At 41.4% G+C, this 20,732-nt stretch overlaps 1 protein-coding gene across 3 annotated transcripts in view; it reads right to left on the bottom strand.

The window, feature by feature from the left end:
- TRIO (trio Rho guanine nucleotide exchange factor) overlaps nt 1-20,732 on the bottom strand; it is a 401,689-nt gene that overhangs the window by 178,918 nt on the left and 202,039 nt on the right. For all 3 annotated transcript variants that reach the window (XM_084621487.1, XM_084621488.1, XM_084621489.1), the window contains exons 11-13: nt 16,274-16,465; nt 5,301-5,470; nt 4,068-4,242 (exon numbers count right to left, since the gene is read on the bottom strand). In XM_084621487.1, the coding sequence (XP_084477613.1) occupies nt 4,068-4,242; nt 5,301-5,470; nt 16,274-16,465 (537 nt within the window). The remainder of the gene's footprint in view (nt 1-4,067; nt 4,243-5,300; nt 5,471-16,273; nt 16,466-20,732) is intronic.

Consider the following 20,732-nt stretch of genomic DNA (forward strand, 5'->3'; position numbering starts at 1 on the left):
CTCCCTGCCCTGCAGCACGAGCTGGAATCTGGGAGGCCATGACCCTCTGAGAAGGTCAGAGCCCCCATCTCTGCTGCTTTTGTGAGCTAACACTTGGAGGTCCCTGACCCTCTTGATGGGGAACTGAGAAGAGACATACTTGGAGCAGGCACAAAGCATGGAAACTGAGGAGCTGAGCTGGAACACGGCCCACAAGAGCAGCAATCCTGGAAGGGGGAGGGGGGAGCCAGATAATAGGGAAGAACAGGTACTTAGATGAATGTTGCAGTTCACACAATGCAGAGCTATTGATTCAGACAGTATTCATCTCTGTAGGGTGCCCTCGTTCTGCTGAGAACGTGTCACTGACATTAATGGGCCACTTCTACATGTCTCCTGTGCTGTAAATGGATGTGCAGAGTCCTATCCCCTACACTTGGCCTAGATGGGGGGGGGGAAGGGGGGCGGGGGGAGAGACACTCTGCTTCTCCACTCTCCTGCCCCTTCCTGCCTCCAGCAGGTACAGACAGCTCACAGCCCCATCACCTTCCCACATCCACTTCAACTTTGCAGGGGTCATGGAGTAGCAAGGATGAGGGTGGAGCTGGTGTGAGAGTGTGGGGCTCGAAACAACAGGTACGTTGGGGCGGGGAAGGGAGGAGCAGTGGGCATGATGGAGGAAATGCTGGAGTACCTGGAGCAGTGGAAGGCAAGTCTGAGCACAGGGGAAGGAACATGTGGGTGAGAGCCATGAGGAGGGAGTGTTGGAACAATGCCGGGTGGAAAGGAAGGGGTCAGAGCTGTGAAGAGGGGATGCTGCAGGGCTTCAGCCAACGCATCCATCTAATCACAGGAACTGATATGGCTCCCTACCGCTGTAGTATCTGAACACCTCACGATCTTTATTGTATTTCCCCTCACAACTCCCCTGTAAAGCAGGTCAGTGCTATTTGTTTTTTAAATAGATGGGGAACAGACACAGGGAGACTAAGTGACTTGCCCAAGGTCACAGAGGAACTCCAAGGTAGAGCAGGGACCAAATCTTCCAAGTGCCAGATTAGTATCTGAACTACTAGACCATACTTCCTCTCGTTATGCCCCATCTCTGTCTCCACCCCTCTTTAAAAATGTCCCCACTAACTCCCTGCTAGTCCTTGCAGCCTCTCCTCAACCTGCAGGTCCCTTGCTGATGCCAGTTTCTCTGTGGGGAGAAGGGAGAACCAGGCTGTGCTGGTCAGGCGGAGAAAGGGGATATAGAAATGATGGAGGGGGCAGTGAAGGGATCAACATGCAGCCAGTGCCTTCTGTAGCCAGGGTAATCATTGCTAAGGAGCCAGAAGCAGTGGACAGGGAAGCTGGGCTATTGCCCCAGACTGGCAGAAAAGAGGTTAAAAGCAGCCCTAGGGAGGCAGCCAATTACCGAAGAGTTTATAGGAGCAACCAATCAGAGCCGGGCTGGCCCATATAAGAAAGGCAGCAGAACAGAGCTGTGGGAGTTACTCTGTGAAGCGTGAGAAGGGAGGAGGAGTGGCTGCCTTGTAGGCGGAAGGCAGCAAGTACTCTGGGCAGAGCAGTTCTCCAGACAGAAACCCAGGGAGCTAAAGGCAGCTCCTGGCAGGCTGCAGGGATCTGCAGACTGGGGCCCTGACACAAGGGCAAGGAGGGTGCTGGAGCCACTGAAGGAAGGGGCTTGACCGTGGACTGCAGTTGCCACTAAAGAAAGTGGCTGGACAGTAGACTGCAGGTTCCCCCGGAAGTGGGGGACAGAATGTGTGGCACAGCTGGAGGGCAGTGTCTCTGAAGAGGACGCCGCAGTCCTGGGAGTGACGTGGGTCCAGGAATAGAGGTGACAGCAGGTGAGACACCACCAGAAGAGGGCACAGCACTAATTCCCCAGACAGCCAACAGGAGGCGCCGCAGTGGTGAGGCATGCCCTGTCACAGAGGTGCTGTGAAATTTTTTTTAAACAAAGGTAATTAAATGCTGAAAACGTCATTAACAGAAAGTTAAGGCTGCCCGGTGTGCCTTGTACCCTTCCGGAAGGTGGAGAGTGGCTAAACCTGGTGAAAACCAAGAAATACAAAGTTAAGGTCCACACCACTCCTGCAACACAACTGTGACTGTTTCCTCTCGGAGGATACCCCAGCACTCTGCCTTCATAGATACTACACAACACTCTGGGAACAGTGCACATGAGCACTCTAAGACGAAGGGTAACACCTTTCCTTACCTAAGGCAAAACTCAGGTTTAAGTCAGATGTAGCAAACTGAAGCTACCTGTACCTGGCCTATACGCAAACACTGAGCCTACTCCAGAGAAACCACCCTTCAATCTTTCCCTGAAGATTCCTTCTGAGACATTGCCTTCACATGACCCTCAGTAAGCCCTTGAGACCAGTGAGGTATGTCACCAGACTGCTGACAGTCCCTATGTCAGACCGACACCTTTGTGCACCTCTAATAACATGCTACCAAATTCAGTGCTGAAATGAGGCATATTTGATTCCTCAAGGTACACAAGCACCTCTCTACTCATCGCAGTTCTGCAGAGCTGCCCCAACAAATCGCTCCACCATTCAGAACAGAAACACCTAGCACAATGAATGTAGCTAGAATGCAGGCAGATAAACACTGGAATTCAGGTGTGTGGAGCACAATGCGAACAATGGCATGTTCTTAGTTCTCCCTCATATCTCCTGATAGCAGATACACAGATATTTAACAACGAAGTATAAAACAGAGCAGAGAATTTCACCCAGTTACTCCTGCATTGGGCCTAACAGTTTTGGTCTGACTAAAGCATCTTCCAATAAGGTTCTTGATTTGAAGACAAAGAGGCTGAGAAACCACCACAGCTCAGTAGTTTGTTAACCTTTGCACCACCTTTCTAGCCATGTCTCGTGGCTATTGCCAGCTCCATGGGGCAGAGTTAAGGTTGCATTGTGGAGGTCGGAGGAGGGATAGCTCAGTGGTTTGAGCACTGGCCTGCTAAACCCAGAGTTGTGAGTTCAATCCTTGAGGGGGCCATTTAGGGATCGGGGCAAAAACAAAATTGGGGATTGGTCCTGCTTTGAGCAGGCGGTTGGATTAGATGACCTCCTGAGGTCCCTTCCAACCCTGATATTCTATGAACCTTAACTCTTCAATTCTTTGTTTTCACAGGTTTAAATTTAGCCACTCTCCACATTCAGGCACCACTGATCAGCCTTAATTCTGCATTAAGTTTCTGAGAATTTTTGTGTGCATTTATAGTATCAAACAGCAATTTAGGGCTTGGGTTGTTTTGTTTTTTTACAGGATACATGATTAACCCAGCAGCATCTTTGAAAGGCCATCTTACTAACATATGGGGAATCTAGAGTCTTCTGGGATTAATTTTATATGTAAAGTTACTTAAAGTATGAATAGCCAAAAAGCATTCATACCAATAGCAAGTATTTTCTTCCAAGTGTTGGCCAGTCCACAAGCTGCTTGCAAGTTTGCGCAGGTTTTGCAGTACAACTGAATGGGTGGGTTTTGTTATTTTAAATGCTATGGAAAAGGGGGGGGGGGAGCTTTTTGTTTGTTTTAGGCTTTCCAAGAGCAGCAAAAACACAGCCATTCAGAAGTACCCTTGAGGTTTAATATATCTGCAACTGAGAGTCTGGTGTGCAGAAGAGGAAGAAAGGATGGTTATAACTACTACTGAATAGCACTGATGTAGTGTTTTTTCATACTCAAAACTCTTTACAAAGATTTCATCCTCAACACCCCTGTGAAAGAGTCAACTTGATAGCTTAATGCCCCATTTTACACACGGATTAACTGTAGCAGCAAGATTAAGTAATTTGCCAGCAGCCACAGAGTGTGTTTATCAGAGTTCAGATTAGAATGAAGGCGTCCTCGGCTTCCAGTTCTACACTCAGGCCATGCCACTCCCATAGTTTAGAGGAAAGCAAATCCGTCAGACCATTCAGGTAAGAACTAAACCAGTGAAATCATTATTTTCATGTGTCTGTATAAATTCATGTGTCTGTATAAATCTGTATAAATCTTCCCATATGGATAAAGCAAATTTAATGAAAGTTATTCACAAAACAGAGACTCACATCTATTGCATCTCTCTCAAATATGCGTAGCTGCAGGAAGAGTTCAAGCTTGATCTTGCGTTCCTGAAAAAGCTCCTCCATCTGAGACTGGGCCTCATCCAGCTGCTGCAGAACTGTCTCTATGTGATTGATGGAACTGTTGTGAGGGGTCTTGTTACTAGAAATGGCAGAATCCCTATTGAAAGTGGAAAGGAAGGAAAAGGGGTATTATGAAAGAAAGCAACAGGAATTGGATTACATACAGTCAACTGTTAAATGTGCATGACAAAGCTCTTTAACTAAAACCATTAGTATGAACAACACTAGGAGGAAGCTGGCCTTGTTTCAGCACACAAGGTCCTTTGATAAATTATTACAATGATGCTGTAGTAATTTAATAAAGCATCAGGATACTAGATTACTTTCTTTTTCTGCCTCAGTGTTCAACATATAGGCACATTCTTGTTTAATACATGTATTCAATCTACATTTTATTTGTGTCAAGAGTAAAATTTAAATGTTAAACTTTTCATTTTGAACAGGGAATGAGATATGATGACTACATACTTCATTGTATGCTGAATTACACAATTCAATTTTACTTGAGTATAACGCCAAAAAAGAAAAAAGAAAAAAAAAATAGCCTAAGTAACCACCACCACAAATGAGGTAACACCCACTTCTGCAGAATTCAGAAAGTGCCCAAGGATTTATTTAAGCTACCAGTAATGGACAAGACCACACATTCACTTTGCCTTTACAGGAAAAAAAAAACAATCATGTCACGTGCTAACATTCAAAAGAACTTCAAGTGTCAGTTTAAAACAAGCGGTCTCTTTAGAAAGGGCTGCTGCTCAGAGTTCAGTAATCCTTAAGCACTGCATGCCACACAGATGCTTCTGACTGATATCACGCAGACTCATGTCACATAGAGATAATTTATGGAGGCTAACTCTCCTTTACGTGAAGGTAATGTTTATGAGCCCAACTTCCTGTAAACAAAGGGTGAGATAAGATCTGCATAGAATGAAACACATCTAATCGTACTGCTCATATTTATTTTCATACAGGGTAGCTTTTTATTCTCACCCTTCCCCTCACAAAAAAAATCAAGAGGGTAATGATCCATTATATGGGGGAAGTATATGGAGGAAGAGGCTTAAGGAGAAATATCCCCAATGCTTTAAAACAAAATGTTAAAAAAATTTTAACACCAATTTTTCTTAAAAAAAAAAAAAAAAAAAAATACATTACCTTAGTTGCTGTATAAGATCCTCCCCTTCCTTGATGACATTGACTGTAACCTGTAAAGTGGTCTGTTGCTGCTGGCCAAAGCGTTTGATCAAGTCTTGTACAGCCTCCACAGACTCTGCATAGACATCATCAAGCAGCTCTTTTTGTAACTCCTCGAGCCATGTCCACAGCTACAAGAGAAAATAAATGAAGGCTGGTGTCAGGCAGACACTACCTCGTATGGATCTCCTTGGGAGAAGCAAACAGATGAAAAAGCCACAAGATTTGCTTCTGTTTATACAAAATTCAGTTCTCAATGTTAGAAAAAAATTGATGACCCCATGTCAGAGAGATGGTGTTCTCTTGCTGGAAAAACAAGTGGAGTTTTATCCATGCTGCTATGTTACCCTCTTTCCCATTCTCCTACTACATCGTATCAGAGCTACCAGCACAGAATTCAGAGTCAGTCCCGTCTGCAGCTCTGGGAGGAAAATGCTATGGTAACACTCCCTGAGAGAAGGAAGGAAGGAAGGGAGATGTATCTCAACAGCTAAATTTACACTGCTGAGTGACACACATACATAAAAGGTAGATGGCACTGAGCAGTGGTCATGAAAATCAACAATAGCAGTCAAAGGGGTACATCAAAAATAAACTGAATTCTCTACTTTTCCTAGCCTCAGTCCAGAACACAATCTAAGGTAGTGTCCTATGGAAAATATTAATCTGCTCTAATTATGCTAACTATTTAGCTATGGTAATTATGCTGTCCACTTAGTCAAATATGGAACCATACTAAATCCAGACAGAGTATATAACTTGCAATGCCAACTGGCTGAATTATTCATTACAAGTAATTTATCCTATAAACTTCCACCTTTTCATCTTTGTACTTTTTCAGCAAGCATGTCTACAAGTCTTTTTGTAATTAATTTTCACAAACACACTTTAACCTGTAAACAACAAATCACTGAGTATTTACTATTGCGTAGTATTATTGGTTACTTAGGCTATGGCTATACTAGAGGGCTTACAGTGGCACAGCTGCACAGATGAAGCTGCGCCACTGTAAGCTTTCTAGTGTACCTGCTCTAAGCCTATGAAAGAGAGCTCTCCCGTCAGCTTAATTACTCCAGCCCCCATGAGTGGCGGTAGCTATGTTGGCCTGACATATTGCTGTCCACACCGGTGCTTAAGTCTGCATAAGTTATGTCGCTCAGGGGGAAGTGGGGACTAACTCATAGCCCTGAGTGACATAATTTATGTCAACTTAAGCTGTAGTGTAGCCATAGCCTTAGATGATGTGGTATTCTGTTCCCTTATTGGATGAGCTAAGCTGTCAAACATGAGCCTCTCTTCACAAATTATCCACTAACATTTGCAGCTACCAGACATCTACTATACAAATGACCAAAATACTGTTCAAAGAAGCTGAGAACTCACTTCTGGTGTGAATACTCCTGTGAGTATTTTTTCTTGTTAGCATATGTGACACTTAGTGTGATACATAAAACAACTTGCAAGTATCTTGTTTACCCAGATCATGACTTCTCAAATTCTTCTGTCTGACCTTCATATGTCCATGAAATCTGGTGCGTTTTTTTAATTTTATTTTGTTACTATTTTCAAAGGGAAAAATAATTCCTATTTGAGTTCCCTCCATAAAAGAATTAAAATCTTACTCCAATTATCTTTGAAGAGTTGCTTTGATATACTGTATGAACATTACCCGTGATTTTCTCTAAAACCCTGAATACGACTCTGAATATAATGCTGTTGGAAACTGATGACATTAAGCAGCAAATTTTGCTTAATTTCAAGACCTCTCACATGCTAGTAATGCTGCAACACCTTATGCAAAATTATTGTTTTTATTTAAGCATATATTCTAAGACACTTGCCTACAGTGTTGCTCTCAGACAAAAGAGGTTCACTAATATCCAATGAAAAATTAATTTGACAAAACACTTGTATGAAAATAATGAAAAATTACAATTCTGGGTTTTTTTTTTTAAAAAACACAGCTCTACTAACAACTATAATTAAAAACTACAGTACTCCAACAATACTGTTTTAATTTCATTATCTAGGTACTACCTTAGGTATATCTTAAAGTAACACCAACAACCCAGTTTTCACTTAGCTGCACAGTTATTGAGACTGGGCCAAACTCATATCCCTCTGACACATGTACAACCCTATCATTTACACTAGGAATAAGAGTACAAAACTGCACAGGGTGGCTCATTATCTGTTTCTTATGACTATAGTCATTTAAAGACATCACCTATTATTCATTTAAGGAACAAAGTTCAAACTTTGGTAAACCAAACCAAATGGACTGAATGTGTAGTGGACTCCTTGAACCCAAGCAATTCAACCAACAGCTCTTACACAGTCTTTCAGACCATAAGCAAACTTTATCAAGTCCAACAGGACACAATACAGGATTTACATGGGATAATTCTTTCCATTTTCACTTAGGAATCCAAGTCTCATTCAAAGTAAAAAGGCACTTAGGATCCTGTCACTTTTGAGAATAGGACTTTGGCACTTTTGAAAACTTTGCTCAGGTTCTATTTCCAAAATAAACAGCCTAACCTAACAATCCTATATGTAAAATAATTTTTCCCCTGAAATACACCTGCCTGTGATAGTTGATGCCAATATTCTTAATCCTTATGACAATTATTTCCACGCTAGGTAACTAAGAAGCCTGATTTTCAGAAGTGTTAGCCATGCATGAAGTGTTAAAGCTCTCTGTAAACCATGGCACTATAAAATGTTTGGCTCCTTGCTCCCCTATGGGCCTCTGTTACCCAGCCCACTGGTCAGCTGAGGACCCCTCTAAATTTGTGTCCTAAACCATCCATGAGTTAGCTCCCTAACCTGTGCCTCTGAAGCACCCCAATTCTCTGTTCCTAACCCACAGAGAACCATGTTTCAGAGGACTCAGTTACTAGGCTAAAGAGGTACTGGCAGGATGAGTTGAGGCTTACTAATGCTGAGCTGGCTCTGCACTGCCTGCCTGCACGCATGAACATTTCCCTTCGCTGCTATGCTATGCACCAGACCGAGCAAACACAGAATAAGCAGAGATTTCATTCTGCAGAGCCAGCCAAGCAGCAGTCCGATCCCAAGCATAGAAACAATATGGAGACTAGCCCAGCAGGGCATTGTATCCATTGGTTTGATGCCTGGTTGCCAAAAGCAGAGCTCATTCTAGATGCAGAGCCAGTATGGTTTCAAACAAGGCCTCATGCCCTTAGGGTGACAGGCACTGATTGACCTATTTGCACAGTGGTTAATCCAGCCTTGAGCACTCACAGTTCAGACAAAAAAATTATGTTTGACAAATTTACATAGACAATAATGACAATACTTAATATGCAGTGTTTGTCTAGTTGTGCCAAAATCTGCTGTTGAAGCCACAGAAAATTAAACACTTGTGTGATCACTGAACGCTTTTATGATACATCTGCAGCAAACGAATTTTACCTAATAGATCTTTTATACGGTCTCCCAAGCCAACCTCTGAAGAGAATATTAAAATGATTATTCCTAAAGATATTCTTGAATCCATGTAGCATACATACTCAGTAGTTAAAATAAGACTGCTACAGATCAACATGCCATAACATTACCATCAGAGTGGGAAGTAGATATTTAACTAAGGCCTTGTTTACACTATGGGGGGAGATCCATCCAGGTTATGCAACTTCAGCTACGTGAATAAAGCAGCTGAAGTCGACATACTTAGATCTACTTACTGCGGGGTCCACACTACACTGTGTCGACTGGAGATGCTCTCCTGTCAACTTCCCTTGAGCTTCTCGTTCAGGTGGGAGTACAGGAGTTGACAGGAGAGTGATCGACCACCGATGCATCAATTGCCGCACGTTGAACCCCCTGATAAGCCCTATGTACCATAGCTAGTTAGACAAGCCCTAACTGTAGTGGTGAGTCTAGTTCATGATGAACAGGAGTGGCTGATTGCCTTGTGTACTGATTTGCAAAATAGCATTAGGTATAGTGTCATTACTTGAGACAAGCTTCTATCAAGAGGCAGGAAGTCAAGTTAGGATGGAAGGAGAGCATGCAGAAGAAACAAAACAAGTACTGAAGAGAATCAAACTGTTTTTCACATGAAGGAGGCTGAGTCAATCAACATAGATGTTACTTGGCAGAGAACTACAGTTGTTTAGAGTGACAGCAAAATAATTTTCTTGTAAAACAGGTCAGGATACACAAAATGAAGCCAAATAGTAAGAACTAATACAAATACTTCCTACTAAAATAAACATGCATTTTCTCTTTGAACTGAAGAGGAAGAAGGATTTCAAAGACCTGGCACCAGGGGCACAGAACTGGGGATTAAGTATGTTTTGTGCTCTTACTTCAACCTTCATTCAGCAACAGTGAAAACTTTTTAATTTTATTTTAATTCAACAGTTTTCCCTAGGAATTAGAGAATTACTGTACAAGTAGATAAGAGTACAATCTCAGTATGATCCTCTTCAACTGCACTTCTCTGCTCTAACGCCTTATCAGCCTCGGAGCTCACACACAAAGCTGCAACTCCTGGATCTCTGGTAGATGAACGTTACACCAACTTAACATTTCTCCATACATAAATACAGTAACGTCTCAAACATCTGCTAAAACAATCCTGTATCCTGTGCAATTTCTTTCCTAAAATCTTGGGAGCATATGATTAGTATTTTAGGATGGTTATTAGTATTTTTAAACGAGCTTATTCACTGCAATATCCTGGCAATCTAAATATTTCCATGATTGACCTAACCTCCCAGTTATTGCTGACACTGTACAGCCACTGAAAGGCTGCAATTACATAGGATGCCACAGAAGAACTGCTCTTAAGTTATTTTGTGAAAGGAGAGAAAAACGACTGGTCATTAACGTATGCCATGATATTCAAGCAATTTTTCAGAACTATTTGGAATGTCTTTCCATCTCCTTGTAATTTCATTACAATTTGCATATTTTTACCTTTGAAATTAAACAACTTTTTAAAAAAAATGACTGAATGACACAAACGCGAATATAATACCCATTTCAAAAATTGTCAGTTTACCTTGCATGGTCTTGGCTATCAGCACAGTGCTACAATATCTGTGCAACAAACACTGTAGAGTGTTTGTTTAAAGAGTTAAAAGAACAGGAGTATTTGTGGCACCTTAGAGACTAACCAATTTATTTGAGCATAAGCTTTCGTGAGCTACAGCTCACTTCATCGGATGCTATTTCCACAGGAATTGTAAAGGGTTATAGAAACATTCCCGTAGATCTTCTGTATTTGTAAAGGCTTCTTCTTTCAGAGCTAGTATCTGATAAGTGTCCTTTCAATTTGTAATTTTTTAAAAGGACATAGGTGACTTAGAAGCCTATGACAAAGTTAGGCAGGCATTTCAGGAGCTTAAATTCCATGGTCTTTCTGTGAGACTTAAGCTGATAAATATCGAAGTCCCTTTTAGAAATGGGATTTTAAAATCAAAAAGTGCACAGCCTGATGCTACCATTGCAGAGATGAATATTAAAAAACAGAGGAACATACTATTTGACTACATTTAAGCAACTTTATTAGTTCAATATTTTGTCTACATTTTTTGAAAACCCTAAGTTTCAACAGGACTACATTAAGATGCACTAGGGATTTTTTCGTGGGTCCACAAGAGCCAGTTAGTGCATAACATGCTAGTGCACACTAGAATGTACACCCCTCTAGGGTGGACTAACACACTGTTCAGACAAGCCTTAAGTGTTCTTCTCACTACTTCTTCCATCATAATTTCCCCCTTCCCCTCATAAATTACAGCCAAACATTTCAAAGTTTGGGACAGCAGGGGTTTTCTGCACTGTGTTTTACATTTAGGTCACGGTATTCCCTCCCTTCCCGCATTGGCCTGAATGCACATCAGTTTGCAATGGAGAAGGTGACAAATTTGTATTGAAGTGAGGGGAGGGAGAGAAAGGAGTTGACTAAGCTGTTCTAAAAAGAACATGCCACATACAGAGCAAAGGCTTTAACTTTTTAAAAATTAACTCGACAGGATATTCACAAGTGTTACACGTAAAATGCCAAAAAATAAGTGTTTTTAAACCCACCATTCTCTCCAATCTGTGTTCACCTCTGATCTATATTTCTACACTTTACTCCAGTTATTGAGATGATTTGTTTGCTGTACTTTGGCACTGCTACAAACACCGGGTTTGGCCATTACACCATTTTCCTCCTGTCATGGATGACGGGGGATCCATTCAATTATGTATTTGAATAGCAGCATGTGGAAGAATGACGAGTGCATAGACACCTACACATACAGATATTTGTATCCCAGCCCCAAAGGTTGTTTTACTCACGCTGGTGCTAAACCACACCTTGGGAAATCACCAATGGAGCTTGCCACTGATTTCTGCATACAGACCTCAAACTAAACCACTACTCTTGTAAACAAGATTTTTATTATTCATGCTGTCCAGCCAGAAGACTTATTTCCCCAAAACATCATTCAGACCAGTAACAGGTTGTACTAGTATTAACACAAGAGTATGAATATCTGTTTAGTAATTTCTATTCCGTATCTGAATTGTATTTTGCAATACTTTGTGTATGTGCACTGTACAAACCATCACACTGAAATACAGTCTGTTACCTTCCAATTCAGTCCTCAAACTTGATAATTCTTATTTGCTTACTTTGCAAAAACAAATATATGGTGGTTCCCATACCTAGTAGAAAAACAACTGTAATATCTCAGATGCTGCTGTGCTGTAATTGTTAGCAAATGTTAACTGTAAACCCTGAGCACCATAACTTAAGCCACTTACCCCAGAGGCGAGGCCTGTTTATAAGAAAGTGGTGGCCTAAAAACACAGGGGCAACATTTTTCTAAATCTCCCAAACCAGTGAGAGGAGCAACTGAATGCAAATAAAAATATGGGAAGAGCAGAGCAAATAAAAATATGGGAAGAGCAGAGCAAATGGGGACTATGGAAAGAGAAGAAAGTGAACGGGTGACACATGCATGAAGGAGTAACAGTATGTGGGGGAGACACAAAATAAAGGAGGAAAAGAGAGTAGGAACTGGAACATGCAAGCAGAGATGCAGGACAACAATGAAACATAAGACAGGCAACAGGGAAAGTGAGAGGTGAGATAAAACAAGAACATGGAGGCAACAAATTTTGAGGAAGATGAAGAAAGGATAAGAAACAAAAGCAAGGGGCAGAAGAATTCTAGAAGATCCATTCCACCAGGAAGAGAGTTTGTTTTAAATAGTAAGTTGCTTTTATAGACAAGCCAGTTCAGACATTAGAAAGTAGCAGGAGTCAGGGCAAGAATGAGCTGGCAAGTGCTCCCCAAGAATCTGACAATGAATTAAAAACCACAGACAAAGCAAGGCAGAAGAGCAAGCTACACACCCCCACAATTTAGTAAGTGCTCACTGTCACTCAGACATCAGGTTAGATTTTCAATGGTTGCCCTTTGGCCAGGCAAAACTGCAAGTACCTGAGAAACAAAACACACCCTGTGGGAGGAGGGCAGGCAAAGTGTGATAGTATTATGTTACTGAAAGATCCTTCAACCCAGCCTGTGATCAGCAAGTACATTAAAATATACACAAATACTTCTCTTTGCCCTAGCAAACTTAAGTGTACATATAAAATAAGCTTTTTATTCAACTGAAATGCACACCAGAAAATTACACTTAAAATATTGTGATTATAATCCCGATTTCTAACAAATATCCTGCAGGACGAATACAATGCTCATGCCAATGTAGCAAGGAGGATATTTTGGCTTAGCACATTTTTATCTTCCATCTGTTTTGTGGCGTCATCTCTGCATTCTACACACTGTTTGAGAACAAGCAACATGCCACTGAATTGAGAAAGCAGTGCTCCTCTGAGCAGGAACACAGAACAAAAACATAAGCCAACAAAGGAATCATTTCTCTCATACTTTTCATATACCTCCTAATTTTATCCTGAAAATACTGGACACTCAAATAGGAGAAGTCTGTCTTAATCTTGCCCCAGTAGTTTAAATTGTATATGTTGCAAATGAAGAGCTAATCTTGTCTGGATATATTAAATACTCATTTCCACTTCTCCTGTTTGCATATGTTTAAAAATTGACTACATTAGGGCTTGGTCTATACTTGTGAGTTCCCTCAGCATAGCTATGCGAGTCAGGAGTGTGAAAACCCCACCCTGACTGACATAGCTATGCCAACAAAACCCCTGGATAGACCCAGCTTTGTTGATGGAAGAGGGGTCCTGTTGACACAGCTAACCTTGTTTGGAGGTGTTCCCATACTGACAAAACATTCCCATCAGCGTGCCTACGCTAGGGGACAATGCTGGCATAACTATGTTGACATAGGCTTTGTAGTGTAGACATACCCTATAACATGACATTTAACTTTAAAAAAATTAACAGCTACATAACCAAGCCTTTAGAGAATAGGTAAAAAAACAAGCTTCCCTATAAACAACTGTTACACTGCAGATGTACAACAGCAAAACTTATCCAGGGGGAAAGATGTAAATGCCTGAAGAGACAGAAGTTGTGTAGCAAGAAGTCAAACAGCATCTAGAGGCACAGAGGCAACATTCCAACACATCTGGGTTGATTTGTCAGAATTCCTGAGTTGTGACTCACAGGCAAGCCTGTCCTTTGTAAATCTCTTCTTCCCCACTTTCTTCCTCTACATTCCACATCGTTCACTGTTGCCCTCCACTGAGTCCACCCTAGATACATTACAGCACTTCAGCCTCTCTTTTGGTGCAGATGAATAGATACTGCAGAAATACAAAGAACAACCATAAGAGTATCATCATATTATGGCATCCAGCCCAAGCTGCCATTTCTCTGCTGGATTAGTCTTCAGTTCCCATTTGTCAGCTCAGTGGTGACAATGGGGCTGAATGAAGCCTTTCCACCACTTTCTTGCTTGTACCAGCTTCACTGACCTTTAAACCTTTTTGTTACATGTCATTCTTCACCGTTTCTATCTAACCCACCCTCGGTCTTCCTTTATTTCTATGTCCTTGCACTTCGGTATGTACCACTGTGTACGGTATCCTTTCTGGGTCCATTCTTGACACGTGTCCAAACCGTCACAGTCATCTCTCTCCAATCTTAGTTCTTGCTTTACCCATTTTATCATCACTTACTTATTTTAGATTTTGTAGACTTTTTCAAATTCTTAGAAAAAGTAAAGCTCTCGACAGAAAGTCTGAAAAAGGCACCATGAAGTGATGATAAATTCACAGCACTGCTGCAAAAAACACATAGTAAAGGCAAAGCACAAAGTACTCAGTAAGATTTACAAGCAAGAGCAAGTGCCTAGGGAATGGGGAAAGCAATAACAAGTACCTATCTATAAAAAAAAAAAAAACGAAGTAAGAGTGAGTGCAAGACCTACAGAGCAATCCACTTATTGAGCGTTCTGGGAAACACGTTCCCCAAGATGTTGCTGAGGACAATGAGAGGTACGAGGATGCGGCCCTGGCAGAGGAACAGGTTGCATTGAGACCGACATCAGAGAAAAACACACAACACAACTGAACCTGCTAAAAGAACCATGTAGAAGTCACATGGGCTTTCGATAGCATTTGGCAGACAGGGCTGTGGCAAGTTTTGAGTATGTATGGCATTCCCAAGAAATTGATTGAGCTGGTAGAAAGTATCTACAGCAAGTTGATGAATGTGCAGAGACTAGATAAGAAGCTGATGGAATGGTTCAGGATGACCACAGGAGTGCAACAAGGATATGCGGTATCACCGGATTTGTTCAGCTTGGTACTAGACGCAGTCAGGGCTGTAGCACTGAGAGATGAAATAGAAGGAGCCAAGTTAAGAGGGAGAACAGCGAATAGCCTTAGATTCCCAGATGATATTGACCTCACAGCATTGTCCAGGGTGGCCCTAGAGAGTAATCGACAAGGTAGACCACCAAAACAGAAAATTCGGATGAATGATATGTACAGAGAAGACAAAAATTATGGCAACTGGAAGACAGGAGGAAGAGACAAAGATTCAACTCAGTGACAAAGAACTAGAAGAGGTGGAAAAATGTAACTTTGGAGGACTAGGACTGAAAATGGGAATTGTGAAGATGACATAAAAAAGAATCTCTGCTGGATTAATGATACATAGCAGCACCAGATGGTATCAGAGGAACAGAGAGGAAAGAGAAAGTAGATCTATACTGAGACACCAAAAAATAACGTAAAGTATAATAGGTGAGAGTTAATTTTTAAGGACTCTCTTCATGTTGCATTAATGCAGGAAATGTCTAGTGGAGGGGGCTCTAACATGGGACACAGGAGGCCTAGTTCTATTCCCAACTCTGCCAACGTGTGATCCTGGGGAAAGTCACTGGACTTCTGTGCCTTGGATCTCCCCCACTCCCCCGATCCACTATCTTATAAATATAGATTTTAAGCTCTCTCTAGGACAGCAACTGTCTCTTACTGTGTCTACATATAAGCTACTGTAACCCACACACCTTCTGGGTGTGGTGTTCTGTCCCATCTAGTGGCACCAAGACCACTTAAAGAGAGAGATAAAATGAGTCTGCTCTACAGTGTTAGCTAACAGGCAATTTGGCTTTTAGCTCATGCGGCAGAGACTCATGCACTAAGCTCCAGAGGTGCCCGGTTCAATCCCACATGCTGACAACCAGGGTCTGTCTGTGTTACATTATCATAATACAAATAATAATAATCACATCCCATTCACGGATAAACAGTTGTCAGGGACGGTCTATGTACAGAGATAGCTAACACTGTGGTGACGGCAGAATAGGACAGGCAGAACTCAGTTTTGAATTAAAGGCTCACTGTACAGTTGGGGTTCGTTGTATCGCATTAGCAAGAGCTGTATGTTATACCAATGAAAATATTACTCAGCTTGCATCCTTTTCAAGTTTGCCAGGTACTTCCATGGCTTGTGGTCAATTTACCTCTTTAACGTGAGTGTGAAAAGACACAGACATGTCCAGCAGGATCTTGCGTTGCTCCACGCGCCTCACAAAATCCTGTATCCTGTCTTCCAACTGATGTGCAGCTTGATAAATCTCCTCTGGGTCACACTCCCCCGTCTGAGCCAGCTGCTCGGCTGCTTCTAGCAATTTATCTGCATTGGTATAGGTGTTCTGCAGAAAAATAAAATGATCGTTTTACAGGGATAAGCGAACAGAAGGTAATGCTGGCCTGTATCTAAAGACACAATACATTACCCATTGCAGGAAAACTGGAAAAAATGAAGCAGTAAAGCACTAGGTTGCTGGAATCTCATGTCAACAAGCCTTCTCATACTCATTACAGTAGAGAGGTAACTGTCTAATCCTCTGACATTGTCCTTTAATACACTGCAGAAAAGGGAACATCTGCAGACAAACCGTCACTTTACGTACACCAGGCAATAAAATGCTTTTATGATTTTTTGCATGTAGCCAAGTACCAGAGTAAAGGAAGCATCTATAAATGTCTGCTGCACTTTGCTTCAGTTTCATAAAAAACAAAAAGGACCTCTAGCTGCTGTTCCTTTTGGGGGCAGTGGATGGAAATTCTTAGAATTATAGGTCTTTGAAGTCACGTTTTAACAAGCATAATCCTTTCACATCACTTCACTTTTGTAGTTGAAATGTGTGTTTTTCTCCTGTTAGGAAGAGTAACTATCCAATTCATTCAAATAAAACATGGTGAATATTCACCATTTGTTGTTAATTTTCTTCATTTTTTTTTTGTGGTGTTCTAACCACAATGAAAACACATCACGAGTGGAGCAGAATTTCTCCTAGCATTGAAAATATACTAGTCCAAGATGCAGGACTTGGTCCATTCCTTCCAGGACTAGTAACACAAATCCACTGCCAGACTGAAGGACAGTTTTAAGGCCTGATATGTTGTAAATTAACATGTTAAACACCATTTGGCAGACCAGTAACAAATACTCTCAGGTCAGAAAGCTTTTCCCAGCACTTCTCCAAGAGCAATGACCAGAAAGAGAAGGCTTTAATTCACATTTTTAAGCAGGGCATTTAGAAAAAAATATCATACAACTGACAGCAATGAGGTGTCAAGAGTCAATGGATAAGAAAAAAATCCTCAGGTTTCCTTGCAAAAGCTGATAAATTTGGCAGTTGTGAGGTGCTGAAATGGCGCATAGGGAGGCAGGTAACTGGAAGGGGGGGCACAATGAAAGGGCAGTGGAAGGGTTCAGGGGGTAACTCTGGACACAAGTTGCAAAACAGTCTGGTGTTTGTGTGGCAGGGCCAAGTAAGGCAAACTTTGGAAGCGGCATAAGGGATTGTTTCCCAGGAGTGGAGTGCTGACTGACTGTGATTTTGGAAAGGCAGAGTGAGAGTTCAGCAGCTGCAAAGGGGAGAGGAGTCAGTTCACAAAAGTGAACAACAAAAACCAAAACCCCAAGAACCAAAAGACTCAAATATCTGACATGAAAACAATTTCCTCTCCAAGAGAGCCTCTGTCAATTGAAAGGAGATGTTTTTAAACAAGTACGTTTCCTTACTTATTAAAACTGAAATGTAGAATCTCGCTTACTGTTACATTTCATCCTGCGCTCTCTGTTCAGTGTGTTACACTTCCAGTGAAACGCAGGTTTCATACACTAGCACAATTCCGCAGTGTTTACATTACAAATACCAATGGGGAACTTTTAGCCACTAAAGAGGAAGAAGATGGAGACCTTGTCTACGCAAGAAAAGGGTTGCTGGCATAGCATCACCGGCAAACGTTCCTAATAAAGATGAAGCCTATACCAGCAGAAGAGTGCTTTAGCCAGTATAGCTTATATTGGATCCCCACATAAAAACTGTATTGGCAAAAGCCTTCTCACTTTGCAAGTGTAACTGTGGCTACACTAGGGCTTTTGCTGGTATGGAAAGGAAAAGAAAAGAAATCACACCCCTAATAGATATTACCATACCAGTCAAAGTTTCTATTGTAGACCTAAAACATGACAAGGAGCCAGGCAATCAGCATTCTCCTTGCTTGCTTTGCCACTGAGTTACCGGGCAACTCCTACACAAATCATCTGTTCATTTTTGTGCCTCTGTATGTAGAACAGAGAGAGTCTTATATACCTCTGCTAGGGAGGTGGAAATAGTAAGAGGTTTTATTTATTAGTGTGTGCAAAATTGCTTTGAGTGCCTCAGTTGGAAAAGTGCTTGTGATATAAAATGTTTTTTTTAAAATATCTTCACACAAACTAGAAAAATAAAACTTGGGTAATGTTGGCATGTTCCTGTAAAAACTCATTCCTATAGCCTCCCTCTCACTTCCCCTAAGAAACCTAATGTTTCATCTGATCTTGTTCCTTTAAGCTCAGGTTTTAACTCAATTTTTAAAATCAACATCAACATTTTGAAATTAACTGTAAACATGGTTCAAAGCCATTCCAAAATACTCCGATTCATTATCTGCCGGCAGCACAAACTTTTATACACTTTGGGATCGACAACCTTGTCTGTCTCAATACTGCTTTCAACTATTCGATTTTTTTTCCTTGTTCAGTATAATAAATTCATTAATTATTTATGCAACAACATGAGTCCCTGGTGCTTTTTGAATAAACTGTGCACACACCAGACAATGGGTGTCTCCTCCTGCTCTCCAACCCTGAAGGGAGGTTCTGAGTCTGTAAGATGTTATACCTGAGGAAGCCTGCACCCGCACGGTACTGGAGTGCACTACCCACCACCTTAGAAGATGTTCGATCAGAACACTTCCTGGTCAGTACTTACGCATGCCCAGTGCTATAGTCAAAGCTCACACAGATGAACGAGAAAAGAAGTTCAATGCTCACATTTGTAACCTGAAAGGCTACACTGGGAACTACCGAGGGAACCAAGGGCCCCACCCACAGCCATCTGTGTGACTGAAAAGATCGTTCCCCATTTTATAATTAATCTGACATTTTATTCTTATGAAATACTATTTAAGAATTCTGAGAGCATCCTCGTTATGATGTAGCCTAAGCATTTCAGATTTATCTTTCTGAAAACTGGAAAATGATACAGATGAATTAAGGATTTAATGTAATTAAGGAGTTAATGTAATTTGGATGTCATTTTCAAAAATAGCTCAGATGCTGTATCCTTAGACAGCATGCAGAAAAGAAGGTGAATCCTCAACTCGCTTTTGTAAACCTTCCTTCAACTCGTAATGACATCCAGCGGAAATGCTTTTTCTTAAATAGTTATGCCAGTGTGCAGGAGCCAAGACCTTAAACATGGTGGGTTGTGCTGGAGAACTCCCCAAGACAGACAGATGAATGAAAAGGGTGCAAAGAGAAGGCATCTCTTTAGGCATTTAATAAAACTGATCTAAAGTATGCCAGGTGATTTTATATCTAGCTGTCAGTTAAGGTTATTCTAGCAGGCTGGAAAGACAAGAGTAACAGCATGGCACTCGAAGCGGTTTATGCCCATTTCCTAACTAGACAGGGAGGCGTTCATGATGTAGATCAGCTTTAACTATCTGTATTTAATTATCATGCCTTTTCAGTAGGGCTGTCGCTTAATTGCAGTTAACTCACATGATTAACTGAAAAAAAAAAATCAAAAAAATTAATCGCGATTAAAAAATTCATCACAATTAATGGCAGTTTTAATTGCACTGTTAAACAATAGAATACCAATTGACATTTATTAAATATTTTGGACATTTTTCTATATTTTCATATATATTGTATTCGGTGTTGTAATTGAAACCAAAGTGTATATTATTTTTGATCATCTTTACAGTACAAATATTTGTAACAAAGAAATAGTATTTTTCAATTCACCTCTTACAATTACTGTAGTGCAATCTCTTTGTCATGAAAGTAAAACTTACAAATGTAGATTTATTTTTGTTACATAACTGCACTCAAAAACAAAACAATGTAAAACTTCAGAACCTACAAGTCCACTCAGTACTATTTCTTGCTCAGCCGATTGTTTACAAGTTTCTTTACATTTACAGAAGATAATGCTGCCCTCTTCTTATTTACAGTGCCACCAGAAAGCGAGAACAGGCATTTGCATGGCACTTTTGTAGCTGGCATAGCAAGGTATTTACCTGCTATATATACTAAACATTTGTATGTCCTTTCATGCTTCGGCCACCATTCCAGAGGACATGCTGATGACTAAGGCTACGTTTTAGTCATGGGTATTTTTAGAAAAAGTCTTGGACAGGTCATAGGTAATAAATAAAAATTCACAGTTATACCCCTAACTAAATCTTGGGCGGGAGGCCACGGGTGCAGTCCAAGGGCGCTGTGGCCCACGTGGCCCAGGACCCCCGCTGGTGCTGGGGGGATGGTTGGCGGGACTGGCTGGGACTCCCTTCCTGGCTCCGCGTGTCCCTGCAGCTCCTAGGTGGCGGAAGGGCTGGGGGCTCTGCCTGCTGCTC

The sequence above is a fragment of the Lepidochelys olivacea genome, assembly GCF_965140295.1.
Source record: "Lepidochelys olivacea isolate rLepOli2 genome assembly, chromosome: 2".
Lineage (NCBI taxonomy): Eukaryota > Metazoa > Chordata > Testudines > Cheloniidae > Lepidochelys > Lepidochelys olivacea.